Raw genomic sequence first — 27,998 nt, forward strand, 5'->3', positions numbered from 1 at the left:
TAACCAGTGTTTCTCAATCCTGCTCCTGGAGGCCCCACCTGCCCTGCATGTTCTAGATCTCTCCCTGCCCTAACATACCTGATGTAGCTCATGAAGGACTTGATAATGAGTTGTTCATTTGAATCACGTGTGACAGAGCAGGGAGAGATCTAAAACATGCAGGGCAGGGGGCCCCCAGGAGCAGGGTTTAGGAACACTGCTCTATTGGATCCCCAGGCGATGTCAATATGCAACAACTAGGATTTTGCCTGTAATGCAAGTGTTTTTTGTCACGTTTATGCTTAGGAATTAAGGAGTAACATCAAAAATCTAAATTCACATTTAGAAGTCCATGGTAGAAAAATTGCTAAATACAGGGAACTTGTTTGATATCTGTAACATCTTGTAAAAAAGGTTTAAAGGACAAAAAACTACAGAAAAGGCTGGATTTAACTTATCATGCAACTTGCAGCCTTTGGAGTCCAAGCTGGTAGGTTGCTCATTCCCAAAGACCACCTGGGTAACAACCATTCTATTTAAATGTAATAGCACTCACTGCTGCATTGAAATCTTTCTCCACCTTGAGAACCCTTCAATACAGATCAGCTTCCATTATTCATAACTGTAAAGATATCTGAATGTTTTAATCCTTCCTCACTGTAACGCAATTTGGAAAATAAAATATATAAAAGGTGTGCATGCGTGTTTCTCTACATTTGAAGAGCAAATTTCACCACATTAGAGAAAGAGAGGGGAGGTTCTCTGTTTCATGTCAGTCTATAGAGGGTGACTAAACTGTTGTGTTCCTGTGTTTAGTGTTCATCCCTTGTTGGATCTGAACTGCTGGGAAGATACACTTTTGCCAAATAGCTTTGCCAGACTGTTGTGGATACAAGACAGGAATGTGTCCGATTTTATTACTGCTCTAGTGTTTGTTGATTAATTTTAGAGCAATTATGTGCCTTAAAACAAATTATTAATGTCCACGTCAATAGTTTAATAACATGATGATTATCCACATTAGCTTTCATCAAATAAAAAAAGAAACTGGGCAGACCATGAAGACTGAATTGCTGAGCAACTGGTGTGCGTACATAGATAATGCTGCTTTATGCATGTGTGTTAGTTTAATGTTCGATAGAAATAGAAGCGAAACTCGGAGACATTCGGGACACCGTAGACTGTGACGACATTACTATGTGAGGATTGACAAACCTTTGGATCAATGAAAATCCGAATGGGCGGGAATAAAATACAAACTAGAGTGCACCAATGGTCTTTTCAAGGTTGTCGGAGGCGTAGTTGATCTCGTTACTAAGCAGCAGATATAGCGGTAAGTATGGTATTGTTGTCAAGACAATAATAGTAATTATATTTTTGAATGTATTCATCAACTTTTTTGTTACTTTCTGTTTTCAAAAGTATGTTTGCCCTTTTGCCAAATATTATCCAAAGCCACTGTTTGTTTATAAGCCCAGTATGGTATGGACCGTAATTATGATATCTTATACCTCCATCATCCGTATAGTTTTTATCACCATCTTCTAAGGGCGTTTGCCTTTGTTTTAGAGAGTAATAGACGACATTTTAATAACATGGTAGATTTGTGGAATGCTCTAAACTATTATGTTTCTGACGCCCGTGCGTTTTCGTAAAGTTGCTATGATTCATTACAGATTCAAACTCTTTCGAAAGGTACTTATGATGTACAACACCAGTTAATAGGCAAACCAGAATATTTTAAGTTCTACATCTTCCAACGATCACCATGGCCTCCTCGAGGTAATTATGAATTATTTTTACCATATCATTTTAAGTTCACATAGTTTTCCATATTTCATGCCACAATATTGCTCTTGCTTTAGTGATCTTCGGGAGAAACTACGAAAGAAACGACGTGCGCTGCAACATTCTCTTCAGGTCAAAGATGACGTTGATGCCGATACTCAGGTAAAGTCAGAATATACAGACATAAATCTCGCAGTCCTTGATTTCATACCAGACCATCATGTAGCTGAGGTTTTGAAAGCATCAACAAATGTATTGTCAGTTACTGTGTGTCTACCATTAAGCAACATTAACTCAAAATAAAGCTGTGAGCCTCTACAGACAGAGATATTGCTTCCACAAGACTCAACAAGTGCTTAGAGCAAACACACACACACAAACACACACACTGGCAGGGCTCTGTGTCTAAGCGTTGTAATCTGTCGGGTAGGCTCTGGTTCCAACAGACAGAAGTCAAAGTAAGGAGACAGCACAGAGGGACATGGAGGTTGGTGTTTTTTTCCTCTGCAGCCATCCTGTAGTTCTGCTATGGCCTAGCGAGCCAGTAGTCCTGTTGTTAGTTTGTGCCGTTTTCCTGGTTTCAGTTCTCTATCCTGCGCTTTTCACCACCTCGCCCAGAGACGTGTCTAGACTGCTCCTCTTTCTTCTGTGTTCTTAACCGATATCGAGTCTGTGAGACGTCATCTTTTCCTCCACTCCAACCATTTCGTCTTTTTCCCCCCTGGCAGGGGGGTGGGGGGGGGGGGGTTCATCAGTGAAAAAATCAGCTGCTTTATATAAAGTCACAGGCAAACCTTTTGAACATCATCATACTAGGACATTTCTCCTCCGGTGTGTTTCTGTGGGATTATTAGGAGCTGACAGCTGGTGAGGAGGAGCCAGGGGACACACTGAGACGCAATCTGAAGGCTCAGAGACTGAGGAGGAGGAGAAAGGTATTACAGGGAGCATTCATTGTCAGTCACTGTTTTCGCCGATTAGTAAATGTGGACCCCCTCGCCACCTGTTCCATTAATTCTGTCCATAAATATGACGTCGGCTGTTGCCCCTCTCCTAGCTTGAGGAAGCTTCTGTGGACGACAAGTCGATGGTGGAGCCCTTTCATGAGACAGTGGGGGAGGTTACAGCCGTTCAACAGATCAGCCAAAGTGATGAGAAACCTGTGGAGCCGTGCGTCGTGTCCAGTCCAGCCCAATCCCAGAGAGGAGGTGAGACTATCCTGCCGTGTTGGTCCTGTTCCTCCCCAACTCTTGTTCGCCAACTCTTCCATATGTTGGCCTGACCATGAGCTGACTAGGCAGGTTGTTGGTTTTCAGTGCAAACAGACTGGAAAACCAGGCTAGATTCTCCCTAATCTTGTCTTCTATTGGCATTGTCCTTGTGGTCTCCCCCCTCAGACCTGCCACCCCGGCCTCAGGCCAAGCCCGTGCCTGGCTCCAGCCACTCAGAGAGTTCCACCATGAGACAGCGAATGAAAGATAAGCTGAAGGCAGCCAGGGTAAACTCGACCACACTCTCCTTAAAATTTCTTATTGATTAGCTACAATGTGTACTAATTCTTAATTTGTTTTTATTTCCAAAGGGTAAAAAGGGTCAAATCTGTTTGTTAAATTTAAATATATGTATTATCTCTTGTAATGCTTCATCAGTCCAAAGCAGAAAGTCTTCTGCAGCAGGAGGCTTCCCAGGACGGGCCTGCCAGTCGCCTGCAGAGTCTCAAAGACAGACACACCCTCACCAGGTTTGACAGAGAGGTAAGGACCTCCTCGTTCTGGGTGTCCACTCATTAACTAGTCCTGTACTTGTGTTGCTGTACTTTTGGGGCTAGTTGTATAATTGTGTTTTTTTGATGATACAGTGTCGCTCACAACTCTGTCAGTGAATGTCAAGGTGGGCTGTTCATATTTTACAGACGGACGCAGACCTTAGGGGAGGCGGAGATGACCACCCCTCATCCCTAAATGTCAAAGTTAAGTTCAGAGAGGCAGTCAGGCGTGTCAGGGTGGACAGTAAAGTGAGTTGCCTCACTGTTTTCCACTGGTTCTGTGACCCAACTTATTCTGTTACTCAGGGGACTGATTGTGCTGATCTGTTTTGTTGGAAATGTAGTCTGAGATGGGTTTACCCACGGCAGAGGAGGCCTACAATTTCTTCACTTTTGACTTTGACCCGGAACCCGATGAGGAGACTAGGAAAGGTCAGAAGAGAAGGACAAGACCAGAAGGAGAGAATGAGGAAGGAGAAGATGGTGGTGATGATGATGAAGAGAAGGAGGAAGAGGACAAGGAAGAGGTTACTGAAGTGGACAGGGAACATCAAGGCGAGGATGAGGAGCGGGTAAAAACTGGCGTTATTATTAACAATTTTCATATCTTTAATTTATTTTTGGTGAATCCCCTGATTTGAATTTAAACAAAATACACCCAGTCTGTATAACAGAAGAGAAGTACTTTCAGATGACAAGAAGCGTGAGTAACAGAACATATAATTATTTCCATGGAATGCTAATGAGTGCAGCATCTCTGTGTTGTTGTCTGTAAAAGATATGAGACCAAGGGACACCCCTGTGAATAATTTTGCAAGCCTGTGACCACGGCAGGACAGTTTCTGGTCTTGGATCAGCACCAATACATGTGTCACATGAAAAGACAGCCCTCCTAAAGAATGTAATGTTTCATCTTGGTTTGTAAGAGAGGCCGAAATCAATTTAAATGTGCACAGACTCATCTTCCCCCAGTGAATATGAACAATATGTCCCAAACTTATATTCTTATCGTCATTAATACATTTTTTATAATTGTACAATATTTATTTTTCATGCTTATATTTATGGTGTAAAGACTTGGCTTTATGTTTGTGTTGATTTCCTCTGTTAAGGGCATAGTGTAAGTACTTCCTGTCCTTTGCCAATTACCCTAGGATGACAATGCTCCTCTGATGAGAGACGAGGAGGAGGAACTGTTCCTTATTGACCAATCAGCAGATGACTTCCTGGTGTTTAAGAGGGCGGAGTACATGGGCTACCAGCGGCGTCTCCAGAGTGAGAATGAACTGCTCTTCACCCCAAGCTTTCTGACAGGTACCCAACCCAATCCAACACATCTGTCACATTTTACAGGCAGAACTATAATCCACCTCTCCAGGTGTCTTCCTAGATTCCAACCCTATTAGGAAGTTTTTCCTAGGTACATTCAATCAATTTCTTGTAGTATCTTGCTCTTTACGGTGTTATGCTGGGTATCTATAAACACTTTGTGACTGCTGATGTATAAAAGGCTTTATATATACAGCTCTGAAAAAAAATTAAAGACCATTGCAATTTATTTAAAAAAATACTTGGGTTTTTCTGGATTCTTTTGTCGTTATTCTGTCTCTCACTGTTCAAATAAACCTACCATTAAAATGATAGACTGATCATTTCTTTGTCAATGGGCAAACATACAAAATCAGCAGGGGATCAAATAATTTATTCCCTCACTGTATTTTTGAGTAAAATGAACAGTTTTGTTTTATTCCATAAAATACCAACAACATTACTCCCAAATTCAAAATAAAAATATTGTAATTTAGAGTATTTATTTGTAGAAAATAACAACTGGTCAAAATATCCCAAAAAATATGCATTGTTTTCAGACCTCAAATAATGCAAAGAAAACAAATTCATATAAATTTTTTAACAAGTTCAGAAAGTAATATTTGGTGGAACAACACTGATTTTCTTATAACAGCTTTCATGCATCTTGGCATGCTCTCCACCAGTCTGTCACATTGCTGTTGGGTGACTTTATGCCAATACCGGCACAAAAAGTCAAGTAGCTCGGCTTTGTTTGATGGCTTGTGACCATCCATCTTCCTCTTGATCAAATTCCAGAGATTTTCAATGGGGTTCAGGTCTGGAGATTGGGCTGGCCATGACTGGGTCCTGATCGGGTGGTTCTACATCCACACCTTGATTGACCTGGCTTTGTGGCATGGAGCATTGTGGAAAAACCAATTCTCAGAGTTGGGGAACCTTGTCAGAGCAGAAGGAAGCAGATGTTCTTCCAGGATAATCTTGTACTTGGCTTGATTCATGTGTCCTTCACAAAGATAAATCTGCCTGATTGCAGCTTTGCTGAAGCATCCCAATATCATCACCGATCCTCCACCAAATTGCACAGTGGGTGTGAGACACTGTGGCTTGTAGGCCTCTCCAGGTCTCCATCTAACCACTAGACGACCAGGTGTTGGGCAAAGCTGAACATTTGACTTGTCAGAGAAGATGACCTTACTCCATTCCTCTATGGTCCAATCCTTATGGTCTTTTGCAGACTTCAGTCTAATTCATCTTTGCTTCTCATTGATGAAGGGCTTTTTTCCTTGCTTTGCACAACTTCAGCCCTGCCCCTAGGAGCCTGTTTCAAACCGTCCTCGTCGTGCACTTCACCCCAGCTGCTGTTTGCCATTCTTTTTGTAGGTCACTTGATGTCATCCTAGGGTTGTTGAGTGGCATTCGAATGAGTTGATGGTCATCTATGTCAGTGGACTGTCGTTTTCGCCCACTACCAGTCTGTAGCTTTGTTGTCCCCAATGGCTCTTGCTTGACCTTGTTCTTATGAATCGCCATCTTTGAAATTTTCAGGATGGAAGCAACCTAACGCTCACTGTATCCCTCTGCCAGTAAAGCCAGAATTGAACCCTTCTTTTCCTCACTCAAAGCTTTTCTTTTCAACTCTTTTGTCATGCTGAATAGTTAAAAAAAAAAATTATTCAGATTACCTGTAAGGTACTACTTGCACTGCTTTTGCCATCCAGCTGGTCCTATTGCAAGAGGATAGTGATGAACACAGCAGTGGTTTTTATACTTTTCCTTGTTAAATTAGATTTGGTTCAGGTAATCACCTAATCAGTACCTCATTAAGTAAAATGAGGTGTGCTTGTGTTGGAACTTAACAGACACTGGAATGGAATGGCTGCCATACATGTAGAGTTGCTGATTTAAGAAAAATTTGGAGTGGTCTCTTAATTTTTTCCAGAGCTGTATATTATACCTGAACTGTCACCTGTTCCGGCGTACAGCTATATCAGTCGGTCAGACAAGGCCGATAGATCTGCAACCAAACCACTCCTTCTGTCAGGCTGCTGGACCAGATGTCTGGATGCAGGCACCACATCAGCCTTTCATACAGCCAGCACGGCAGGACCACCGGTGAAGGCCAGTCAGCCAGGCTGTGTAGTGTCCGCAGTCTGAGATCAGTAACACGCATAGTCCGAAGAATACATCCATCCCCGCAGCTGTTAACTTCTGAACCCCAGCTCAGATTCATTTCCCCGTGTTGTGTACTGCATGTACATGGACTCTGTGAAGGCCTATGTTCTGTAAACTGTTCACATTTCCTCTGTATTATGTATGTTTATCCTTTTTGTTTCCTCTGTTTGATCTCTGTTTCAGTGCCAGCCTCCAGTAAAGTTCCAGAGAACATGAAGCCCCGCTACCTGGAGGAGGAGGGGCTGTACGTGGGGGAAAGGCCTCCCATGTCCCTGACCAATCAGAACATCTTAGAGAACCGGATCTTGAAACAAGAGCAGGTAAGAGTCACTGAAGTTTATGCATGACAATCGCAGCTCTAGCGTTCTGATCACAAACATACTGTTAGTGGCACTAATGTCACTGTTTAGACAATGTCAGTTATTGAGAGACTTTGCCCCCCTGTCTAGGGGAGGAAGTGGTTCGGAGACGATGGTAGGATCATGGCTCTGCCTGACCCCATTAAAGAGTCATCCACCAGACCCCCTCTATTCCACATAGAGGATGACCTGGACCCGGCACTCCAGACCGTCTACAGAAAGGTAACCTAGCATACACGGTCAAATATGGAGAAGTTAAGATGAGTTCCCTTTTCAACGTCCAAAATCAGAGAAATCTTTCTTTAGATTTTCCTTGAAAACCAAAACATCTTGTCATGGATGCAGCGTGCGTTGATCGAAGCTTACCCAAAGAACATAGTTAAATTGGACAATAGAAGAATTTCTACTTGTGTAACAAAGACACATTTCCTTTAACCCATTCAACCTAATTTCATCTCTATCACATATGCATATGTTCATCTATCTAATTAGTTCTATATCCCCTGAAATGTTTCTACGATAGTCACTTATCTGCCATATCATCTTATGTCAATATACAGTAATAAACCTCTAATGACATTGATCTTAACACAGGGTTGCACAATTATAAATATTTTAATAAACTTCCTTAGATATCCTGGTTAGAGAATTCCAGATATAATGCTTATCCCCGCAACAAGGATTTTGGGAGAACCAGGGAATTTATTAAAGTTTCACGGATCCTTGCAACCCTATCCACTCGTGAACAAAGTTAGTTGCAGATGTCGACTCTTCAATCCCTTGCAACATGAATTGGCAAATACAGTTTTCTTAAATGAGGTCTGGAATCCTGCAAACAGAAATGTGTCCATGGGATGTTCCCTGTTTGCTGGGAAGTAGCTCCAGCTGTCAGACGAGGTTACCAGGACAACAGAGAACAACACCGCTTTGGGTCATGGTGTATAACTGGTTATTATGGAGCTGTATATTGGATTGGCTCTTTAATTCTCCCACTGTTTTTGTTCTAAACTCACCCACACACAGACACACTGTTATGATTATATCTGTTCTCTAAGGGCCTCCAGGTTTTCGTAACTTCTGTACCTCTGGTCCAGGCGCTGGTGTCAAAGCACGCCAGCCAGTACATTTCGGTAGGAGGGGAAACTAACGGGGATTACCAGCTGGATGTGGATGTCTCAGGGCTCATCTTCTCCCATCATCCACTCTTCAGCCAAGAGCACGTCCTGGGGTCGCGTCTGGTCCAGCTCTATGACCAGCACCTCAGCCGGCAGCACAGGAACCTCACAGAACACCTCACAACCAAGGTAGAAGAGCTTCGAACCTAGAATTAGAGTAGTGATTTAGACTGAACCACTTCGAGTTACCATCATTATCGTCCCCCTTTTGGCCAGATGTAGGACTGTCTTGTGTGATTTGGCCAGATGTAGGACTCTCTTGTGTGATTTGTTAATTCAGTAATAAAGCACTCGTTTCTTCTAGTAAAACGGTAGGCAGTCGCTAACACTGGTTCCTGTTTGGTGTAGCTGAACGGGTTGAGGAACACCATTGGGAACATGCTGGAGGTCCACGGTGGACAGAGGCTGACTCCTGTCATGCAGCAGAGGATATCTGAGTACAAACAGGAGGTGAGGAACACACGCAGGCTGCGTGACCTCGAGCAGGAGAAGGACAGAACCCTGCTGAAGGGCATCGTCAAGATCTGGAAGGAGATCAAAGCCCTTAGAGACTTCCAGAGGTTCACCAACACACCGTACAAGCTTTACCTCCGAAGGTACTGGAACACTGTGTATCTAGTTGCAGACACTGTCACAATGTAGATGGTCCGGTCTGTAAGCAGCGTGCTACTGGGTGACTAGCCTGTGTTCATCTCTGCTCCAGGGAGGAGGTGGAGAGGGCCTCAGATGTACGGGAATATGAGGCTGAGATCCAGGCAGAGGTGGATGAGCTGCTGGACGAGATGGAGGAAGACTATCAGAGGAAGGTCACTGAGTACAGGAGACAGCAGGAAGAGTGGAAAGTCTGGAGGAGGAAACAGGTGTGGTGGACTCGTACCTCACCAACCCTACAAAAGTGTATAGCGGACTAGAGAATTCTGGATCATCAATAGATTGTTTTTGATCACAATTATGTTATTCCACTTAGAGAGCCAAAAATAAGAAGAAAAAGAAAACGCAGTCTCAACTTGATGACAATGAGGACGACGAAGACAACGATGACGATGACCGGACAGATGGCGAAGCAGAGCCGGGACCCCCGAAGCCAAAGCCTCCCGAGGAACCGGATATGGAGGGTGTTGAGAAGCAGGTCAGTGAGAAGGCCTCCAGGATTCGGAGGAAACCAGGGGAACCCATCCTTGTGCCTGAGCTAACTGCATCTGGTCCAATCACCCCTAATGAACAGTGTCCCAGGTAAGCACGGTCACAGTTTGTCACAAGGACATAACACTTTGTCGAACATTTACAGACGTCTAGGGACATGGTTTCATCTTGAAATGAGTGTTGATATATAGTATGGATGCGTGAAAATCACTGTCAAACCTTTATTTATAAGTAAAATGTCCCTTCCAGATCTAGAGCATAAAATGTTCTAAAATGAATACACACAGGTGCGCAGAGAAGGGCCAGCTTTTCAAAGATTATCTGTCTGTATTTTATAAGCAGATGGGATTACATGTGTACAAATAGAAAGGATGAATTGAATGGGGACTATTCATTCTATTTATATGTGGGTAATTTCCTTTTGGAAAACTGTGCACAGGATATCCATATTTCATGTGCCTTACTCACTTGAATGTTTGTTTATCCCCACAGGGGCGAGTTTGCTAGAAGAGAGGATGTTGCAAAGCGCTCTATCTTTATCAAGGTTTTGTACAATGACAAAGAAGTCTCCAGAACAGACAATCGATCCTTGAACTCAGATTTCAGAGTCCATTTTGGTCAGATATTCAACCTGAAGATTGTCAACTGGCCAGAAAGCATAAAATTGCAGGTAAAATTGTGGCATTTCCTTTAGATGTAGGAACTGATTGAACTGAATCACAATTTTTTTTTAGATGAGATGACTGTAATGTCTCACCATGTTAAACCTCCAATGATTTTGTTTGTATGTATTTGTAGGTGTTTGAGGTGTTGGGTTTGTCCACCACCCTGTTGGCAGACGTGTTTGTGCCAGTCCCCGAGTCGTCAATCCTGACGGGCAGCGCCCCCTCTGAGGAGCTGGTGTTTAGCAGCAACCTGCGCGTGATGTTTGACCACGAGGCGGTTGGCAGCGGTACACACCAAAAACTGTAGAAACAGAGAGATGGAAAATGGAGCAATGTCAAATGGCTTGCCACCTAGCAGAGCTCGGTTAATCAGAAACAATGGTTGTCGTTGCTTCTTTGGTGACAGTTGTAAACGTGTTCAGTGGTTCCCTGGTCCCGGCCCAGGTCGGGGCATCTCTCACACACGCTCTTTCTCTCTGTCTGTTTTGGTCCTGGCAGATGTGCCCTTTTCCTTTGAGGTGGATGGCAGTAACCGGCAGACCCTGCTGACCTCTGGGAAGCTGTCCTGCTCTGTGTCCTGGGCTGTAGGGGAGGATGACGTCCCACTGGCCCCGCCCACCACTCAGCCCAAGCCCATGTACAGGTAAAACAACCCCCAACCTGCTTAAGAACACCAGTTAATTAAAACCAGTCTATTTTAAGGTAACGGGCCCTAACACTGTCTGTCCATCTGTGCAGTGGGCTAAAGCAGTTGGATGCCATCGCCAGCATCGGGGCGTCAGGCCTTAATGACATGAAGAAGCTCGGGGAGTGGGCCACTGAATCTAGGCTGGACCCCAACGACCCAAATAATGCAGACATCATGCAGCTACTCAAGGTGGGTTACCAGCCATACAGAGTAATCACAGGTAGTCGGACTTCAGCCAAACCATCTCCATAATCCCAGAGACATTTGACCCTTTGTCGGACCCTCCCCTCCCCAACAGGTGGCCAGTAGTGGCGAAGTGACCGCTCCAGATTACTTCAGACTGGAGCAGCTGCAAGAGGAATTCAACTTTGTGTCGGAGGAGGACCTGGAGCAGTCTCGCCGTTTCCGTCTGCTCCGATTAAGGAACCAGGAAGTGGCTGAGTTCCGCAACTACAAGTTTGTCCCTGCCATGGAGCGAGAGGTCACAGATAAGGTGTTCGAGGTAAGAAGCTTAAGTGTAGAAATTGACGGAGAAATAGGGGTTTGTTAGGCCTACGAAGCTGAACTTTATGTCCATTTCAGGAATATGAGAGGCGATTGAAAGAAGGGGAGATCGTTGACACCAAGGGTCATCTGGATGCACACAGGGCTCTGGTGGCCAAACATCTGCACAAGGTAGACAGCTTAGTCTCTCGAAGTCTGGTCTTTGTGAATCTGCTCATCTGTGGATGAACCAGTCAAATCAATCAAATTTGATTCTGTCCTGCAGATTAGAGAATCGATCATCAACCGGTTCCTAATTGCCAAGCATCATTTCATCATGTCGGACCTGGTCCAAGAAGAGCAGGTTCCTACTATTGGGTGAATACATTTCTGCCTTTTCATTCTTGCCAAATCGTGTGAACGTGGAATTTAGGAACGAACATCCTCTAAAAAGTATTTTCCTTTTTCTCGTAAGCTGGAGGATATGATTTTTGCCCGTCTGACAGTTTTTACATAGATCGTTTACGTGGCACTATTCCTTTGTCTTGCATGGGTGACAAGCTGGCATTTGCCCCAGTACTTGACTGGGTGTGTTTTGGAAGGCATCGCTCAAATTGTTCCATTGTAAGGTTAATGAGTTTCAGGATGGGTTATAACCTGTTGTAAATGTGTCATAAAGACTGCCAGGATCTAAACGGAGAACAGGCCAGTGAATATGAGCTTCTCTTTGGTCTGTATTTCTCTGAAATATTTGATCTCATACACTGCATTCCACTGGCTTGAAGATTGTCTTTTGAAAAAGCTGAAAGCAAATTATTTTCTTTTTAGGCACATTTGGATGTGAAACTGAACAGCCTTTATCAGCACCTAACATTTAAGTGATTATCATCATGACGGTTCTTTCCTGTCATGTCATAAAACTTTGCTTATTCATGACTTGATCATCTTGTTTTCTATGTCCCATTTCTCTGTTCTGCTTTGCATTTAAATGTAGTGGTCCAGGCCCTGGGTATGTTCATCTGCTTTTTCTTCTGTTGTCCCTCTGTTTGTCACCATTTAGTTTCTGTCCTTCAGATGTAGAGTTGTGTGTTACACAAGTACACTATAGTGTTTGTTTGGTTCTTGAATCATCCCTAAACAGCAACAAAACAGCCTTGATTAAGATTAGAAAAATATGTAATACAAATCCTCAGCTTTATTGAATGCAAAACCAAATTTAATCAATATATATTTTTACTGATACAGTTGCTCAAAGAAAGTGATATTGTGTGAAGAAAAAAGAGCAACTCTGTTTTGAATACTTTTCAATACAGCACCATGCCAAGATGACAGCACAGAGCCTTTTAATAAACAGTGTTAAGATAAGAAGTACACATACAGTGGGATTATTTAAGTAATATGGAATGAGGACTTTTCTGGAGTGCCTGGATTCAGCTCTTCGCCCTGGAATATTGCCCTTTTACCACAAATTCACACATTAACGTATTACTATTAATATAATAAACTGTTTACCAACAGTGTGGTAATCTATGCAGTCTATTATAAGCTGGATGGTTTGACTTTTGACTGGCTAATAGCTTTGGTGTATCAGACCACATACATCACTTTTTACTTAAGCATGTCTGGGCTTTGTGATGTATAGCCAATATACCACGGCTACAGCTGTGACCAGGCATTCCACGATGTGTTGGGCCTAAAAAAACCGCACATAATCATGGTATGTTGACCAAATATCACACACCCTTGTGCCTTATTGCTTTTGATATACCATACAAGGAGGGGTTGGATATGGCCAATATACTTTTGCTAATGGCTGTTCTTTGGCACAACGCAATGTGGAGGGTCCGCACACAGCACTTTGTTGTCATCTCATATACCACGACTTTCAGCCAATCAAGATTCAAAACACCTGGTTTATAATATTCGACATATAATGGCTTTCAGCATCCTGGACTAACTAGCCAGTTCCTAATATACAGTAGTGAATATTGTTGTTGTGTTATATGGGTTTACCCTTCTCTGGTTCTCTGGAATGACAGCTGTTATTTGGACCTTCAGGATTCTTGGCCTGAATCTGTTCAAGCTGGCTGAACCCAAACGGCCCCTGAAGCCCCAGAGGAAAGAGAGGAAAAAAGTCACAGCCCAGAATCTGTCTGACGGGGACATTCGACTGCTCCTCAACATCATCCGGGCCTACGATATCCCTGTCCGCAAGCCTTCTGTCAAGTATGACACTCGCTCTTCTAGTCACGTGCTGAATACATACATCAGTGGATATGAGCGAGCAAGAAGAGCTTTGATTTACAGCTGCAGTGGGATCATGTTGTAGAGTTTCAACATGGCTGGACTGTTTTAAACTCCTGATGCTTCTTTCTCTATTTTCCAGCAAACCGGCTGTAACATCTAAGTCGACTCGCTCTTTCACAGAGACACTCACAGCGGGCCAGTCCCAAAGAGCAACGCAAGGCAGCGACTGGCTCCTCAATCAGGTCTGATCTTCCCCCAGAGGAGTGGCTGCGGCTGTCTGACTGCTTATATTGCTTTATTCTACTGTAAGTACTTTGTGTGTGATTATGTGTTGTGTGTATTTTTTAGGTGCAGGTCAGGCCCTTTGTGGAGGTATCATTCCAGCGCTCGGTTCTCCAGACCACGACCGCAGATGGACCGAATCCCTGCTGGAACGAGGATCTGCAGTTGCCGTTCAGGTGCGTCTATTTGTGCGTGAGTGTGTGGACCAGGAACGGACACGCACGAATGGCCAGTTCCATGACCACACGTGATTGTATTGTCTAAGAAGGCTTTATCAAGCATGTTTTATTTTGTCTCCAAGTGCCCCAAATGGAGACTACAGCACTGCAAACCTGCAGTCAATGAAAGACGAGATCTTCATCAACATCTTCGACGAAGTCCAATACGAACTTGGAGGGGTGAGCAGGAAAACCGCAGGGACCCTCCAGAACCTGTCCTCTTTAACCTATTACTCCAGTGGGCTAAATAACAGTGTATTGCAGTATCCTGTTGTGACTATTGGGAGTGGATCGATATTCCCCTCTAGTAATAAATCAACAATCGTTAGAGAGGACCATCGACCCTCCATGGAGCAGATATCCTACAACAATCTGTTTTTAAAGACACCTCTGACCTTGTTTTGGCTACACGTTGATACAGGATATCAGTCAATGCACTAGTGGGGACTATTGACCCACTGAGTAATTCTGTATGGTCACCCCAGGGTCCAGACAACCAGTCTGTGAGGCTCACTGCAGTAACAGGATTATGCACTGCAGCGCAGTTCACTTGGGCACGTTATCTATACACTGTAGTTTCCTCTGTTTTCAGGACGGAGAGGACAGGGGGAAAGAAGTTCATACGCGACTAGAGAAACACTGGCTGGGCTCTGTGAAGATCCCCTTCAGCACCATCTACTTCCAGTCCAGGGTGAGGCTGACTCAATGAGGCGCCAGCACACTGGCACGACCACAGGGGCATGGGGGACTCACTCACTGCAATCTGACCCCATCTGACAGATTGACGGCACGTTCAAGGTGGACACACCGCCGGTGTTGCTGGGATACAGTAAGGAGCGCAGCCTAGCGAGTGATGGAGGCTATGACGCCGTGCGCAGTTTAACTGAGGGAGCCTTCATCACACTCTTCATTACCATAGAGCCACAGCTGGTGCCTGGAGAGACCATCAGGGAGAAGGTGAGTTCGGCCTGGATTTCGGCCTGTGTCTCGGCCTGTATCACTCTCTGCTGGTCTGTTTTAGCCTTTGTGTTTTTTAATTGACTAAATGTATGTGCTGTTAATATTTTCTTCACCTGAGTAATATAATTTCTGGTCAGAGTGATTTACGCATCATTTGGTCTTATTTCATTTCCTCTGTTTTTAGATGAAGGAGGTAAAGGTAACTGAATTTGGAGTATTAGTTGTGTGTTTTGATTAGCTAGTCTGTGACTGAAGCTAGCTTAAATGGTCAGTGTTCCCTGATCAACAGCCCCTGCATGGTTTTTAATAGTTTATCTGGTGGCCCCCTCCAAATGCGCGCACGCACACACACACACACACACACACACACACACACTTCTACCCTGTGACCTGTGACCTTGTCCCAGTTTGAAAGCCAGGAGAGTGAGGGTCTCCTGCTGGCGTCCGAGGTCTTTGAGAGGGATGCTGCGGTGCATTTCCCCGACCGCCCCTGCCTCACCACCGTCATAAACATCAACGGGAAGACGGTGTTCATCACACGCTACCTCCGTCCCCTCAACCCCCCACAGGAGTTGCTCGACGCCTTCCCGAACAGTCCCCAGGAGGCCACGGTCAGTCAGGTCTACCACGCCATCACTGGTAATGAAGCCTCAGGCTGAGATTTAGGACTCTAGTTTGTAACTCGCCTTCCCTTCCTTTCCCCTGTTCGTCTCTGAAGGACCTGATAGCTCGTTACGTTTCTCTCATCCCCTCGCTGCCAGACAGCGTCTCATTTGCCGGTGTCTGTGATCTGTGGAGCACATGCGACGTAAGTGAAAAGTCTCTGGCATCATCGTGGATTCCAATGGTCTTCGGTAGAGGGTGGGGTCCAGTGTAACTCTGCGTTTCCGTTTCCTGTTTGCAGCAATTCCTGACCCTCCTGGCGGGGGACGAGGAGGAACACGCTGTTCTGCTCTGTAATTACTTCCTGTCCATGGGAAAGAAGGCCTGGCTCATCATTGGCACCGCCATCCCGGAGGTGAGCGACGGTGCTGGAGAACAGGGAAGCACCTCACACTGTGGCTTAGTGGGGTCCCCTGGTCTGCCTCTGGTGCATGTGTCACTACATTATGGGTTTGAATCCGGCCCCCAGCTCTTCACCTCTGTCTTTCTACACCATCCCTATGAGATAAAGTGTAAACCGGACAGAAAAGAAATTGCACACTAGCTAAGACAGGCGAGAAGCTTTTTTTCAGTCACTATATCGTCTCTGTTCTGTGACACCTGTTTTCTGTGAACTCTTGTCTTCCTCTCTCGACTTACAGGGACCCACAACGTATGTTCTGACCTATGAGCAGAACCGCTACCTCATCTGGAACCCCAGTAGTGGTCAGTACTATGGCCAGTATGACACCTTCTGCCCACTGCAGACTGTTGGCTGCCTGGTCAGCGCTGACAATGTGAGTGGATTTTTCAGTTGTAATTTACGTGATGTGGCATGTGAATGTTTTTTGGGACAGTTCTCGCTATAACCTAGTGCCTCAATGTTCTTTCCTCTAGGTGTGGTTGAACACTCAGGCGTACACCTCCCCCCTCAGGATACGCTTTGATGTCACCAAAGCCAAACTCTGGAAACCATTCTTCTCCAGGGCTTTTCCAAACCCTGGGCTGTCCAGTGTTCAGGTGAGATCAAGTGTGAGCAGTGGCAACCGTACATTAGTAATACTATTGTTTTTTAAGGTCTTGCATTATTATTCCAGTCTGCATGCAAACGAGCAGTGATTACCTTGTGTCTTCTGGATTCATTTAGCCTGAGGAGCTGGTGTATCGACACACAGACCAAGCAGCAGCTGCAGAGCTACAGGACAGGCAAGTCTCCTAACCTAGAGAGACGTCATCTATCTTAAGAGAACTCTTTATTTACTTCTCCGGTTTTTATAAATGTGCATCTTAGGAATGCCAACTTGCTTTGTGGGTACTTAAGGTCTTAAGCAACAGTTAGCAATACTATCATAGTGTATCACACTACACATCATTCTACACCTCCCTTTTCCCAAAATCTCCCTGACCTGTAGAATTGAGAAGATTCTAAAGGAAAAGATAATGGAGTGGCGGCCCCGCAACCCGACCCGCTGGAACCGATACTGCACCTCAACGCTGCGCCACTTCCTGCCCAAGCTGGAGCTGAGCAGAGGGAGGGACGTGGCCGACGAGCACCGCCTGGAGTTACAGAGTCTACTGGGAGACTACAGAGTGAGTCTTGGGGTTGAACAGGAGAAGTCAGTATGGCTGGGAAAGACAGGGGAGTTACAGATGAAACCATGAGCAATGCCTTTTGATGGTCATGGCGCTGGTGCACTTTCTGGAGGAATTTGTTCCACCTTTCAGAATGTCATCCCCCACCACGGTTGAGCAGGAAGGCCTTACATGACTGGATTCTCCCCTCAGATGGGTGCAACAGCCTTTAATTCGCTTTGGATAAAAATAAATAATCCTTGTTTTCCTCCAGATTTCAGGGTTCCCCCTGCATCTCCCCTTCTCAGAGGTCCGGCCCATTGTGGAGGCCGTCTACAGCACTGGGGTCCACAACGTGGAGGCGTCCAATGTGGAGTTTGCCCTGGCGGTTCACGTCCATGCCTACCCCAACAACGTTCTGTCCGTCTGGGTTTACCTAGCCTCTCTCATCCGCATGAGATAGTAACATTAATGCAGAGAAGCCGATTTCTCACAAACGCACTTTAATATGTCTGTATTTTATGAAGAAATGGGTTGAGCATAACAGCCTTTTAAGCTACCGGCATTGTATCGATTTTCTCTTGTGTTTTTGTATTTTGTTTATGATTGCATGCACACTAAACATCAAAGTTTGCCGTAGTCCTACCAAAGAAATCACCAGTCAGGCTGGGATTGATTCAAACCAGTCAGAGCTATGTTCACACAGTGCCTTTATTTGCAACATTCATCCAGAACCCACACACTTGTAATTCAGGACAGGGAAAGCATACTAGTGAGGGAAGTCACCCCAGTATCAGGTTTTTATGCAGGGCCCAAATCTGACAGTTAAATGAAAGAGAAGAGCTCATCTTAAATGTAGCAACTCAAGATTTATTCATTGACTTTTTTTTGTATCTGGGTACTGAATGTGAAGCTTAGGCAATAGTGTCATGTGCTGTACAATATATAGTATGCGTGTAATGACCAACTTCATGATATATGCTCTACTTTATATATACAGCAACACAATCCAAGATACTTTTATTGTTCTGCTTTTGAGTTGTACATAATAGAACTTTTGATGCAGATTGTTTGAACAAGCAAATATCTCCAGATGAGGGTTCTGCAACATAAGTACCAATGGTCAGAGTGGCTTTCACAGGGTGGAGATCCTCTTCTATGCTCTCATACTACTGTAGCCCCAGCCAACGTCTGGGAAGTAACCCTCTGCCCTGGGAGAGCTTATGAGAATACTGACCAACACTGACCAACACTGAAAACTCATTCCTATGCGTAATTGGATTTGTAACATAAATGGATGACAACACAGCTGGATGAAGTTGTACACAAAAGAACAGACAGGTTTTGGCATATAAACACCAATTTAACAACTACTGACTAAAATTATGCAAAATCTCCACAGTGCATTAAATAACTATTAGCAGAACAATCCAATATTTCCAGCCACAAGAGAAAGACAAGGTGCTTTGTGAATGCGAATTGAGGTTGAAATCAGAGCACTCCGGGACAAGGGTTTAACCTGCAGCCAGAAAACACTATAACCCTTTCTATCTGAAAAGCCAACCCTTATCAGAGGAAATCCTCCCACCTGGCCACCAGCGAAACACAGGTGTGTCATTTCTAGTAGTGACAGAGTTCTCCAGGAGTATGCAGTACCCTAAAATGTATAACCGTCAAATCACATCCACATTAAAATGCAGCTGTGTCTTTCACTGTGTGAATCCCCTCTACATTCTGTCATAAAATGTCTATGTGAAGCTGTTTGTATCATGTGAAGAGACCTCTGTTACAACAGTAAGTAATCTGATGTTTCTGACTTTTACTTTCAATCAATCAAGGAAGATTACTGCTATTGCAAATCAGTGCTCTAACAAGCAGCTCAGAAACTACAGGATAATTTGAGATCAACTTTGAGAGAGCTGGTTAATTAAATTCATAAGTTACAGACTCAATTCTGCTTTTTTTGCAACTCAAAACAACTCTTAGAATCTGATTTCTCCAAATTAAAATACGTTTTTACAAAATCAAGTAATCAGAATTTACATTCCAACCCATATATTTTCATTAATTCGCCAAAGGAGTACATCCTAGAAAAACAAGTGGAACCATCAGCTTTTTACTCGTTTTCTTTCAACACAGAAACTGAAGTGACAAAAACATAGTGAATGGTATATTCCCAGGAGATTAAAGTGCAGATGAGGAACCACGATGGGAGTGGTCATGAGCAGAATGTCAATGGTCACTCTCCAGAGCGGCAGCAAGCCCTGAAGCCACACTGCAGGTTCTGGCAGCCGCTGGCTGTATCAGCATGGGGACCTGCAGAGAGAGGCCCCAGTTAGACCAGTCAAATCCACTGGGTCCCATACTGGGACCGCTACACTGGTTGGGTAGAGTTGGAACTTTCTTCAAATTCCACCTGCCCAGTGGCCTGGACAAGTTTAAATGTAAGCACCTATTAACCCAGGATAAGCAGGTCTACTGCTCCAACTTTCTCCAATTAGAAATAACATCAAAAGCTACTGTATACACAACGCAGTTGGATATTAAACCGTAACACCCAACAGTGAATGTGTTTTTGCTGACTAGCTACCTTAATGACCACTTACCTTGCACCTCAACAATGTCAGCAGGACTGTTACATATGGAACTTACACTGGAAAAAGAACCAGGTGAGGTTTGGTGTAACAGAAGGTTATCAAAAGCAAATTCATTAGCATTTGCCCCTGACATGCAAGAGTCTTGAGAAAACAAAAACTAGTCAAGCCTAGTTCTGCCAGGCTGCAAATAGAAGTAATTGTGCTGAACAAGGGACAGGGTTTGAAGAGCTGCCATTAATGGGCCAATGCCAGCTTTGTTGTGATAATTGGCCAATACTCTTGTGCTAATACGAAACCTATTGTATGGAACACCACTTGCATATCAAAAGTACAATTAACAGGTTAAATTAGAAATAAATTACTGTATATGGCTAGCTAATAGCTTTACAATACCTATAATGAAAACAATGACTTCAAGCGATTTATGATGTTAGACATGTCGGTTGCAGTTCATCCATCGCAATATAACCAAAAACTGTTTTGCTTTTGACTTACTATACGTAGCTAAAGAAGCTTGTAGCGAGTGAAGTTTTAGTTTATCCTCAACTAATCCTAATTTGTTTTGCCCATGGCCGGATTCGATACCTGGTCTCCGGTATCAGACTCTCTACACACTACACTGTTTAACAATGGGTAGTTATTTAGGTCAGGTCAAGTCAGTGACATTTGCTCTGCTTATGTAGTCTGGCAAAAACTCTGGGATATTTAATCGGTGTGACTCCATTCAAGGAATATGTTATGGCACAGAAGGCTGGACCTACACACGCAACATTTAATACATGTAAAATATTTGTGCATCCTTGCTTGAATACATGTTAGTGTTTTCCCACAGTTCAGCCTAATGTTTGGCACACGTGCTGGCGTTACCGTTAATGTTGTCGCAGTAGTAGAAGTGTTCGTCGTTAAGAGCAGGACAGGCTGACACCAGCTCCTGTAGTCCCACCTCAGTGATGAGGAGACATCCAGATAGGTTCAGATGCTCCAAAAGGGGAAGACCTCCACGCTGAGATAACGTCCTAAAACAAATACACAGTTATGAGTACAATAACTACTGACTCAGTTTTAGCACCACAACAACAACATGTATAGTCTACAGTACCAGTCAAAAGTTGGGACACTCATTCAAGGCTATTTCTATTTTATTTTTTTCACATTGTAGAATGAGTGAAGACATCAAAACTATGAAATACAATTTTAAATCATACAAATCAAAATTTGATATATATTTTAGATTCCTCGATTAGCTACCCTTTGCCTTGATGACAGCTTTGCACACTCTTGGAATTCTCTCAACCAGCTTCATAAGGCAGTCATAGCTGGAATACTTTTATAAGTCCTGAACGAAATCCCAAGTATCCTGGTCACTTGTTGGCTACTTTTCAGTCAATGGTCCAATTCATCCTAAACAATCTTAATTGGGTTGAGATCAGATGATTGGAGGCCTGGTCTCCTTCTTGGTCAAATAGCCCTTACACAGCCTGGAGGTGGGTTTTGTGTCATTGTCTAGTTGAAAAATGAATGCTAGTCCCACTAAGTGCAAATCAGATGGGATGCCATATTGCAGTTGAGTGTGCCTTGAATCCTAAATAAAATCACAGAATGTCTCACCAGCAAGGCACCATCTCACCTACTCCTACATGCTTCACAGGGGGAACCACATGCATTCATCCATTCTGAGTCTCACAAAGACACGGTGGTTGGAACCAAAAAGCTCACTTTTGGACACATCAGACCAAAGGACAGATTTCCAACGATGGAATGTCAGTTTCTTGTGTTTCTTGGCACAAGCAAGTCTCTCCTTATTGGTGTCCTTCAGTAGCCGTTTCTTAGCAGCAAAACAACCATAAAAGCCTGTTTCACACAGTCTTCTCTGAACAGCTGATGTTGAGATGTGAAGCATCTCTGAACAGCTCTGTGAAGCATTTGAGCTGAAATCTGACATTTCTGAGGCTGGTAACTCTAATGAACTTGTACTCTCTGCAGCAGATGTTTGGGTCTTCCTTTCCTGTGACAATCCTCATGAGAGCCAATTTCATCACAGCGCTTGATGGTTTTTGCGACTGCACTTGAAGGAACACTTGACCTTTTCCAGACGAACTAAATTCTTGACCTTTTCCAGATTAACTGACCTTCAGGTCTTAAAGAAACGATGGACTGCCGTTTCTCTTTGCTTTGAGCTGTTCTTGCCATAATATGGACAACTACAGTAATGGTCTTCTGGATACCCACTCTTAACACATTCATTCAACAAATTCACTTTTAACTAGGCACATCTGTTAATTAGAATCCATTCCAGGTGACATAAAGCTGTTTGAGAGAATGAAAATAAGTGTGCAAAGTTGTCATCAAGGCAACTTGTGGCAATTATGAAGAATCTATAATAAGAAATGTACTTTGATCTATTTAACACTTTTTTTGGTAACTACATGATTCCATGTGTTATTTCAAAGTGTTGATGTCTTCACTATTAAAGTACAAACAGGAAACTAGTAAAACTAAAGGAATCCCCTAGAATTAGCAGATTTGTCCAAACTTTTGACTGGTACTGTATATACACACATGCATGTTGGTAGTTTCTAAGAAGAGTAGCCTCCCAGGACCGTGTTACCTCAAGCCCAGGTCTGTAACCTGGTAGCATCCAGAGAGGCTGAGGAACCGTAGGGATCGCAGAGTGTTTGACTGGACAGTTCTTTTGTCCCGCTCCAGGCACCACTGGCCCTCAGAAGAGCATTTAGTCCGAAACTCTGCCCCTGTGCGGCTCCTGGTGGTGTTGGGCTCACACTGCGGCCCTCCAAAAGTCCTCAGGGCTTTCTCACCAGTGCAGCAGGTGGAGTGGCCACAGAGAGCCTCTCCAAAGCCATACTGCTGCTGCCAGTAGGAGGCTCGGAAGCCAGTCCTCAGGGCACGTTTCCTACTCCGAGTGCAGCAGCACAAACCTCCTGCCTGCATCTCCACAAAGCTCAGGCCCTCTGTGGCTGACAAGATACCACGCTGGTTCCACTCTGCAGCATCCTCAATGTCAGCCAGTTTGGAAGCGTCCAGCACCCAGACCTGGGCAGGGCCGCAGGGGGCGCTGCCAAGTCTCGCTAGACGCTCCTTGTAGATCTTGACCTTAGGACTGACGAACTGCTCCGCAAACAGACTGATAGGAGAATGAGGGCACTTCAGAAGCTTGGTTCGCCGGTCGGCACGTTTCTCAGAGCAGGTGGGTGACACCAGGTCCCCCAGTCCAAGGGACAGGTTCTTCAGGGTGTGGTCAGAGATCTTCTCACAGCCCGATAGGTCCAGATGCTCCAGAGAGTGACACGCACCCAGAGATGACCAACTGAAAGCATGAAGAAGTGAAAAGGGTATTTGGAGGGAACGACACGGACAACCAGTTACTAGGTTTGAAATGGTTTTCAGCATAACTGGTCCGGCCATGGACGGCTTACCTGTCAAAGGCAGAGTCTGTGACATCAGTCTGAGTGAGGTCCAGGTGGATGAGATTAGGACACAGACTGAGGATCTGACGCACCTGTAGCACCAAACACACAGATTCATACACAGTGAGCCTACTACACGGAAGCCCCATTCAGTCTGAAGCAGCCGTCATTCATATGAACGTGTCACATTAGCAAGCTTTCTATTAAGGAGCTCTGCTTTACTAATCTGCATGGCATATGGTGGTAAACATCGCAGATCCATACCATCTTACTGGAGACCGTAGAGCTGTAGGCTAGAACAATGGACCTGACGGAGGAACCCACAGATGGCAGTAGATTCTGGATCATGCCATTGAGTAGCTTCTTCTCCCGCTGAGCAGCACTTATAGCCAAGGATTCTTCACAAGGCTCATCTAGACCCACACACAGAACGGAGATGAGAACAGGGACATGTTCTGGTTGTCGTACCTGAAAAGTTCTGAGTCTCTTAAAATGCATTTCCACTGATATACCCATTAGACTGCCTGGTGCAGACATGGTAATAAAAGAGCTCACCAGACTCATCCACATCAGCGTCCTCATCCCACTCCTGGTAGGCTTTGCCCTCATCCTGCAGACTCTTCACCCACTCTTCATCGGGCTCCTGGTTCAGATCCGCTGGGGGGCCATGGTAGTAATCCCCTAAGAAACAGTTTTAAAAAAACAAGTATGAAGGACTGTCAACATATGGTGCTGATAGTTTTACAGTCAGGGGCAATAAAAGCATAACATGATAAAGGTTCATCTATGCACCTCTGGCCCAGCGGACAGGGTAGAGGTGCCTCCACAGAGAGCCAGTCTTGGCTAGGTTGGACCAGGAAGAGCACACTTGGCCACAGCGACACAGGTCCTCCGGGCCAAGGTAGCGGAACAGACGCAGAAGAACCTCGGTGGGCAGCTGGGAGATGTGGGTGGAGCAAGGCTCTGTCTCTAATTCTAACAAAACAAGGTTTAGTTCATTTAGGTGACATACTGAAGTGGTTCTTTGTGTTTTTTAAGAATTACGCCATTCTTAAAAAACACAAAGAATCACTTTCGAGGCCCAGCAATTTCTCACAATGGGAAATTAAGCAACAGAAGTATGATTCAGAACTCTGTAGAAATGTTTTCGGTAAGTATCAGAGACACACCTCAGGGAACATTTGGTATACATGACATTTGGCCAAGTCATTTCATACAGCTCCACCACATCCTTCAATACAGTCCAGTTATCAGAAAGGTGATGTGTTGCTAAAGGGGATATTAAGTGAAGTGTGTGCATGGTGAGAGATTAGATGGAGTTTATATGAGAGATTAGATGGAGGTGACTGCATGCTGATGAGATTACAGGCGAATAAAAAACTGCCACCAAGATGTTTGCTTTCTCTCCATGGAAGGGAACGTGGGTTTTGCAAGACTCACCATCCTCAGTCTTCTCATGGTCGGCATACTTAAAGGCTTTGTGCAGCTCCTCCGCCTGGCTCCACAGACTAAGGCCCTTCAGCACTTCAGCTGCACAGTCCCAAGGCTGCTGGCTACAGTGCTGGGCTATCACCTGCTTCTTGATGTCTTTCAGCTCTTCGTAGGTGAAGTATTGCATCAGCATGGGCTGAAACACCTGGAACAGACCCGGTTACATTACAAGCAAATGCAAGGCAATGTATGTATATCAGCTAAAGAAACAGTTCTCTGCATTGTTGGGGGGCTGGTAACCATCATTTCACATGACCCTAGAAGTAACAGATGTGTAATAATAGTTAATGTATACAGTAAGTCCTACAAAAGGATAATTGATAACTACAAATTACTCCAAAGCACTGCATCCCAAAGACCAAGGCGTCCAGCAGTCTAGGTTTGAGGTGTCTCTGGCCCACTGGGCAGGGTGTGTCCAAGTCCCATAAAACAGCAGCACGGATTTGCTTGACCAGTTGCTCTAGGAAGTCCCACAGATGCCCAACCACCTACAAGCCAACTACTGTCGTGACTTCACAAACGCATATCCAGCGGACATCCGGGTTGGACACAATATGAATTGAGACAGACTGGCTTGGCGCAAGAAGCTTTGTGCAAGCTTCAAATCTCCAGAGCCATTGGGAGGTGCTGTGATACAAAGTCATGACTACACGTGGATACCACACAAATGGGGAGATAAGAGACATTGGAAGATACCTCTTCTTCCTCCTTCATGTGGGGTAAGAAGTCTTGTGTAAACGCCTCCAACCTCTCCTTAAGCTGCTGGGCATAGTTCAGTTGCTCATACTCACTCTGCGAACAAAGAAAACATTAAATATTATACATAACCAACTGAAGAATTCAATCCCCTAAACAATTTAGCCTCTGTCAAATAAATACTGTTTAACACAGTAAATCCCCCAGAAAAAGACAAACCATGACTTTAATATGTTTGAGATGAGAAAATAAACATATGCAAGGTTAAACTTCAAAAACAGCCTCTATGGAACCTAAATCTGCCTACTTTTAGGAACCCAAAAAGGCTTTTAATAGCATTCACAAACAATTAAACAAAATCTTGTTTATCTGAGCAGAAATTAAAACCTTTCCTCTCCTGGTAGAACGCCAAGGGCAGATTGCAAGATGTGACCCAAACTAGTGGAATGTTCCTTTCTTAGCAAACTGATTGGGACAGACTTAAAGCGAATGTGAGAATTTACACAATTGCACAATTCACAACAGGACATGTTGTTTGTACATTTAGAAAATAACCATTTGTCTCTGACAGCAACAGGTCATATTAAAAACCCAAAAGAACGATTATATTAACTGTACAAAATACAGTTAATGAAATCCTAAACATCGTTAGTTTTTTTTTTCTTTCTCAAAGAGCTAGCATTACTATCATTCTACTGCATAGTGTTTAGAAATGTCTGTTTACAAATTGGAAAAGGTACAAAAACAAGGGACATACAAGGAACCTTCGACATTGCAGTCCAGACACTGGTTGTTGTTAAAATTACATGTCTGTTAGTATACTGAATCACTACAGGGACAGACTATAATCTCAGTGCACACACATGACTCAGTGACACAGAACACAAAGCCCAATGGGCAACACTGATGTTAAAATAAGAGTGGCAGTGCTTTGTGCTGAAATCATTTGTGCAGTCACCTTAACGCTTCTCAGCCCTTTTTCAAACAGAGACAACATCTCTGAGAGCTTGTTGTCCGAGTGCACATTATACACAGTGCAACTCCGCTGCTGCAACAGGCCAATGATGTACTCATTCTCAATCTGTTCATGCATCTTGAACTCCTTGAAGGTGGCACACAGTGACTGAAGAAATGAGCGGAAATCATTGTTGTTGGAGAAGTTGGTCTGTGACAGCTGTATTATGAAAGAAACAGATAACATGTCAATGTCACTCAGAGAGTAAAAGCAGATCCTCACACAATCATAGCAACAACACTGGACAATAGACACGCGTGAAGGCAGAACTTAGGCCAAATCAAATCTCAGACACAAACAGAAGGAATTCATTTTGCGGTAGCAGAACGGTTAATCTAGGCATTTATTATTGTTGTTGTTCAAATGGGCAGGTCGAACTTCAGCTAAGTAGCTAAAATAATCTTCACCACACGTTCATAGTGAACTGCGGATACCAAATTGTAACCCTCGTTCTGTACTTAGATCATTCTGTTAAAATATGAATTCAGTAGTTATACTCAGTATACCAGTGCTGCCTTAATCTAGTAGCTAGCTAGGAAGCATATCGGGTTGCCTAATAACAAGCTAGTTGTGTACTGTACAGGACTAATAAAAAACGACAGTAGTCTAGACTACTACTAGTAGTCCATTAGTAGTCACGTACTGTGCTGTAACGTTAAGTGTTAAGCTAGAATTATTTTACTAGCTTACTAACTACCTTGGTTATGTTTAAACTGAATGTTGTGGTAGAGTTTGAAACCGTTTCCTACCAATGCCAGGTAGCTAATTAAACAGAAATGCACAAACCTACCTTGCCAAAAACACACCCATTTCATAGATTAGTTAGCTAGTAGCAATCATCATACTGCGTAGAATGCCAACCAGCGGATGATCGCTAGTACTGTACCCATTTTAGAAAATTCTTAATTTATTACGCACCTTCTCGCAGTAAAGTCCTACCAACTGTTTCATTCGCCAATGTGGGCCAGTAAAAACATCCACCTCGTCTGGAAAAGGAGCCATTTTCACTCCATAGAAACTAGTCAGCACTCGCGTTGCGCACTAGCTGGCTGCTAGCTAATTGAAAGTATCTGTAGCTTAGTCTGAATGGGCATGCGCACTTTGCTGTCATGTGACAGTCACGTAACATAATCCGTTGTGTCCGTGATATGCAGCGTTGAAATAGGTTCAAATGCTAGTCCGTCCATACTAGTGAAATGTGAATAACCTGACTTGATTTATTTATTCGTTAATGTATCCGTATTTTACCACATTTACAACAAATGTGTATTTAGATTACTCAAGTTCATTTTATTTGGAATTCCCGAAATAATATGACTTATTTG

The 27,998-nt window shown here is 44.0% G+C and overlaps 2 protein-coding genes across 5 annotated transcripts; one reads left to right on the forward strand and one right to left on the reverse strand.

The window, feature by feature from the left end:
- The first annotated feature begins 1,206 nt into the window (after window positions 1–1,206).
- Window positions 1,207–19,251, forward strand: cc2d2a (coiled-coil and C2 domain containing 2A). Of its 4 annotated transcripts, none has more exons than XM_020049217.2 (40): window positions 1,207–1,312; window positions 1,656–1,761; window positions 1,845–1,929; window positions 2,198–2,254; window positions 2,622–2,702; window positions 2,825–2,975; window positions 3,165–3,265; window positions 3,417–3,521; window positions 3,680–3,781; window positions 3,877–4,104; window positions 4,687–4,846; window positions 7,199–7,335; window positions 7,465–7,596; window positions 8,469–8,678; window positions 8,898–9,145; window positions 9,253–9,409; window positions 9,517–9,782; window positions 10,185–10,362; window positions 10,491–10,644; window positions 10,856–11,000; window positions 11,096–11,234; window positions 11,344–11,547; window positions 11,628–11,720; window positions 11,815–11,906; window positions 12,523–12,537; window positions 13,587–13,754; window positions 13,915–14,017; window positions 14,124–14,233; window positions 14,359–14,455; window positions 14,868–14,966; window positions 15,056–15,232; window positions 15,420–15,434; window positions 15,643–15,846; window positions 15,954–16,043; window positions 16,140–16,253; window positions 16,540–16,674; window positions 16,775–16,897; window positions 17,025–17,083; window positions 17,290–17,467; window positions 17,724–19,251. In XM_020049217.2, the coding sequence occupies exons 2-40, from the start codon at window positions 1,748–1,750 to the stop codon at window positions 17,910–17,912; spliced, it is 5,115 nt and encodes a 1,704-aa protein (XP_019904776.2). In that variant the 5' UTR covers window positions 1,207–1,312; window positions 1,656–1,747; the 3' UTR covers window positions 17,913–19,251. The 4 variants fall into 4 exon arrangements, with proteins under 4 accessions (XP_019904776.2, XP_034149641.1, XP_019904777.2 ...); XM_034293750.1 differs by having other exon boundaries at window positions 1,675–1,761; XM_020049218.2 differs by lacking the exon at window positions 12,523–12,537 and having other exon boundaries at window positions 1,208–1,312.
- fbxl5 (F-box and leucine-rich repeat protein 5) lies at window positions 18,456–27,765 on the reverse strand. The gene is made up of 11 exons (XM_010872143.4): window positions 27,592–27,765; window positions 26,617–26,832; window positions 25,659–25,754; window positions 24,912–25,107; window positions 24,264–24,446; window positions 24,027–24,152; window positions 23,736–23,884; window positions 23,481–23,563; window positions 22,655–23,371; window positions 20,914–21,062; window positions 18,456–19,765 (listed from the first exon to the last, which is right to left on the reverse strand). The coding sequence occupies exons 1-11, from the start codon at window positions 27,673–27,675 to the stop codon at window positions 19,689–19,691; spliced, it is 2,076 nt and encodes a 691-aa protein (XP_010870445.1). The 5' UTR covers window positions 27,676–27,765; the 3' UTR covers window positions 18,456–19,688.
- Window positions 27,766–27,998: the final 233 nt, after the last annotated feature.

The sequence above is a fragment of the Esox lucius genome, chromosome 8, assembly GCF_011004845.1.
Source record: "Esox lucius isolate fEsoLuc1 chromosome 8, fEsoLuc1.pri, whole genome shotgun sequence".
Taxonomy (NCBI): domain Eukaryota; kingdom Metazoa; phylum Chordata; class Actinopteri; order Esociformes; family Esocidae; genus Esox; species Esox lucius.

Coding starts and splice junctions, on each gene's coding strand:
- cc2d2a (XM_020049217.2), top strand. Junction 16,675..16,774: donor GCCTGGTCAGCGCTGACAAT/GTGAGTGGATTT, acceptor TCTTTCCTCTAG/GTGTGGTTGAACACTCAGGC. Junction 17,084..17,289: donor GCTGCAGAGCTACAGGACAG/GCAAGTCTCCTA, acceptor CCTGACCTGTAG/AATTGAGAAGATTCTAAAGG.
- fbxl5 (XM_010872143.4), bottom strand. CDS start 27,675: ATGGCTCCTTTTCCAGACGAGGTGGATGTTTTTACTGGCCCACATTGG. Junction 25,108..25,658: donor ACATGAAGGAGGAAGAAGAG/GTATCTTCCAAT, acceptor GGTCTGTTCCAG/GTGTTTCAGCCCATGCTGAT. Junction 19,766..20,913: donor CTACTGCGACAACATTAACG/GTAACGCCAGCA, acceptor CTCTCTCTGCAG/GTCCCCATGCTGATACAGCC.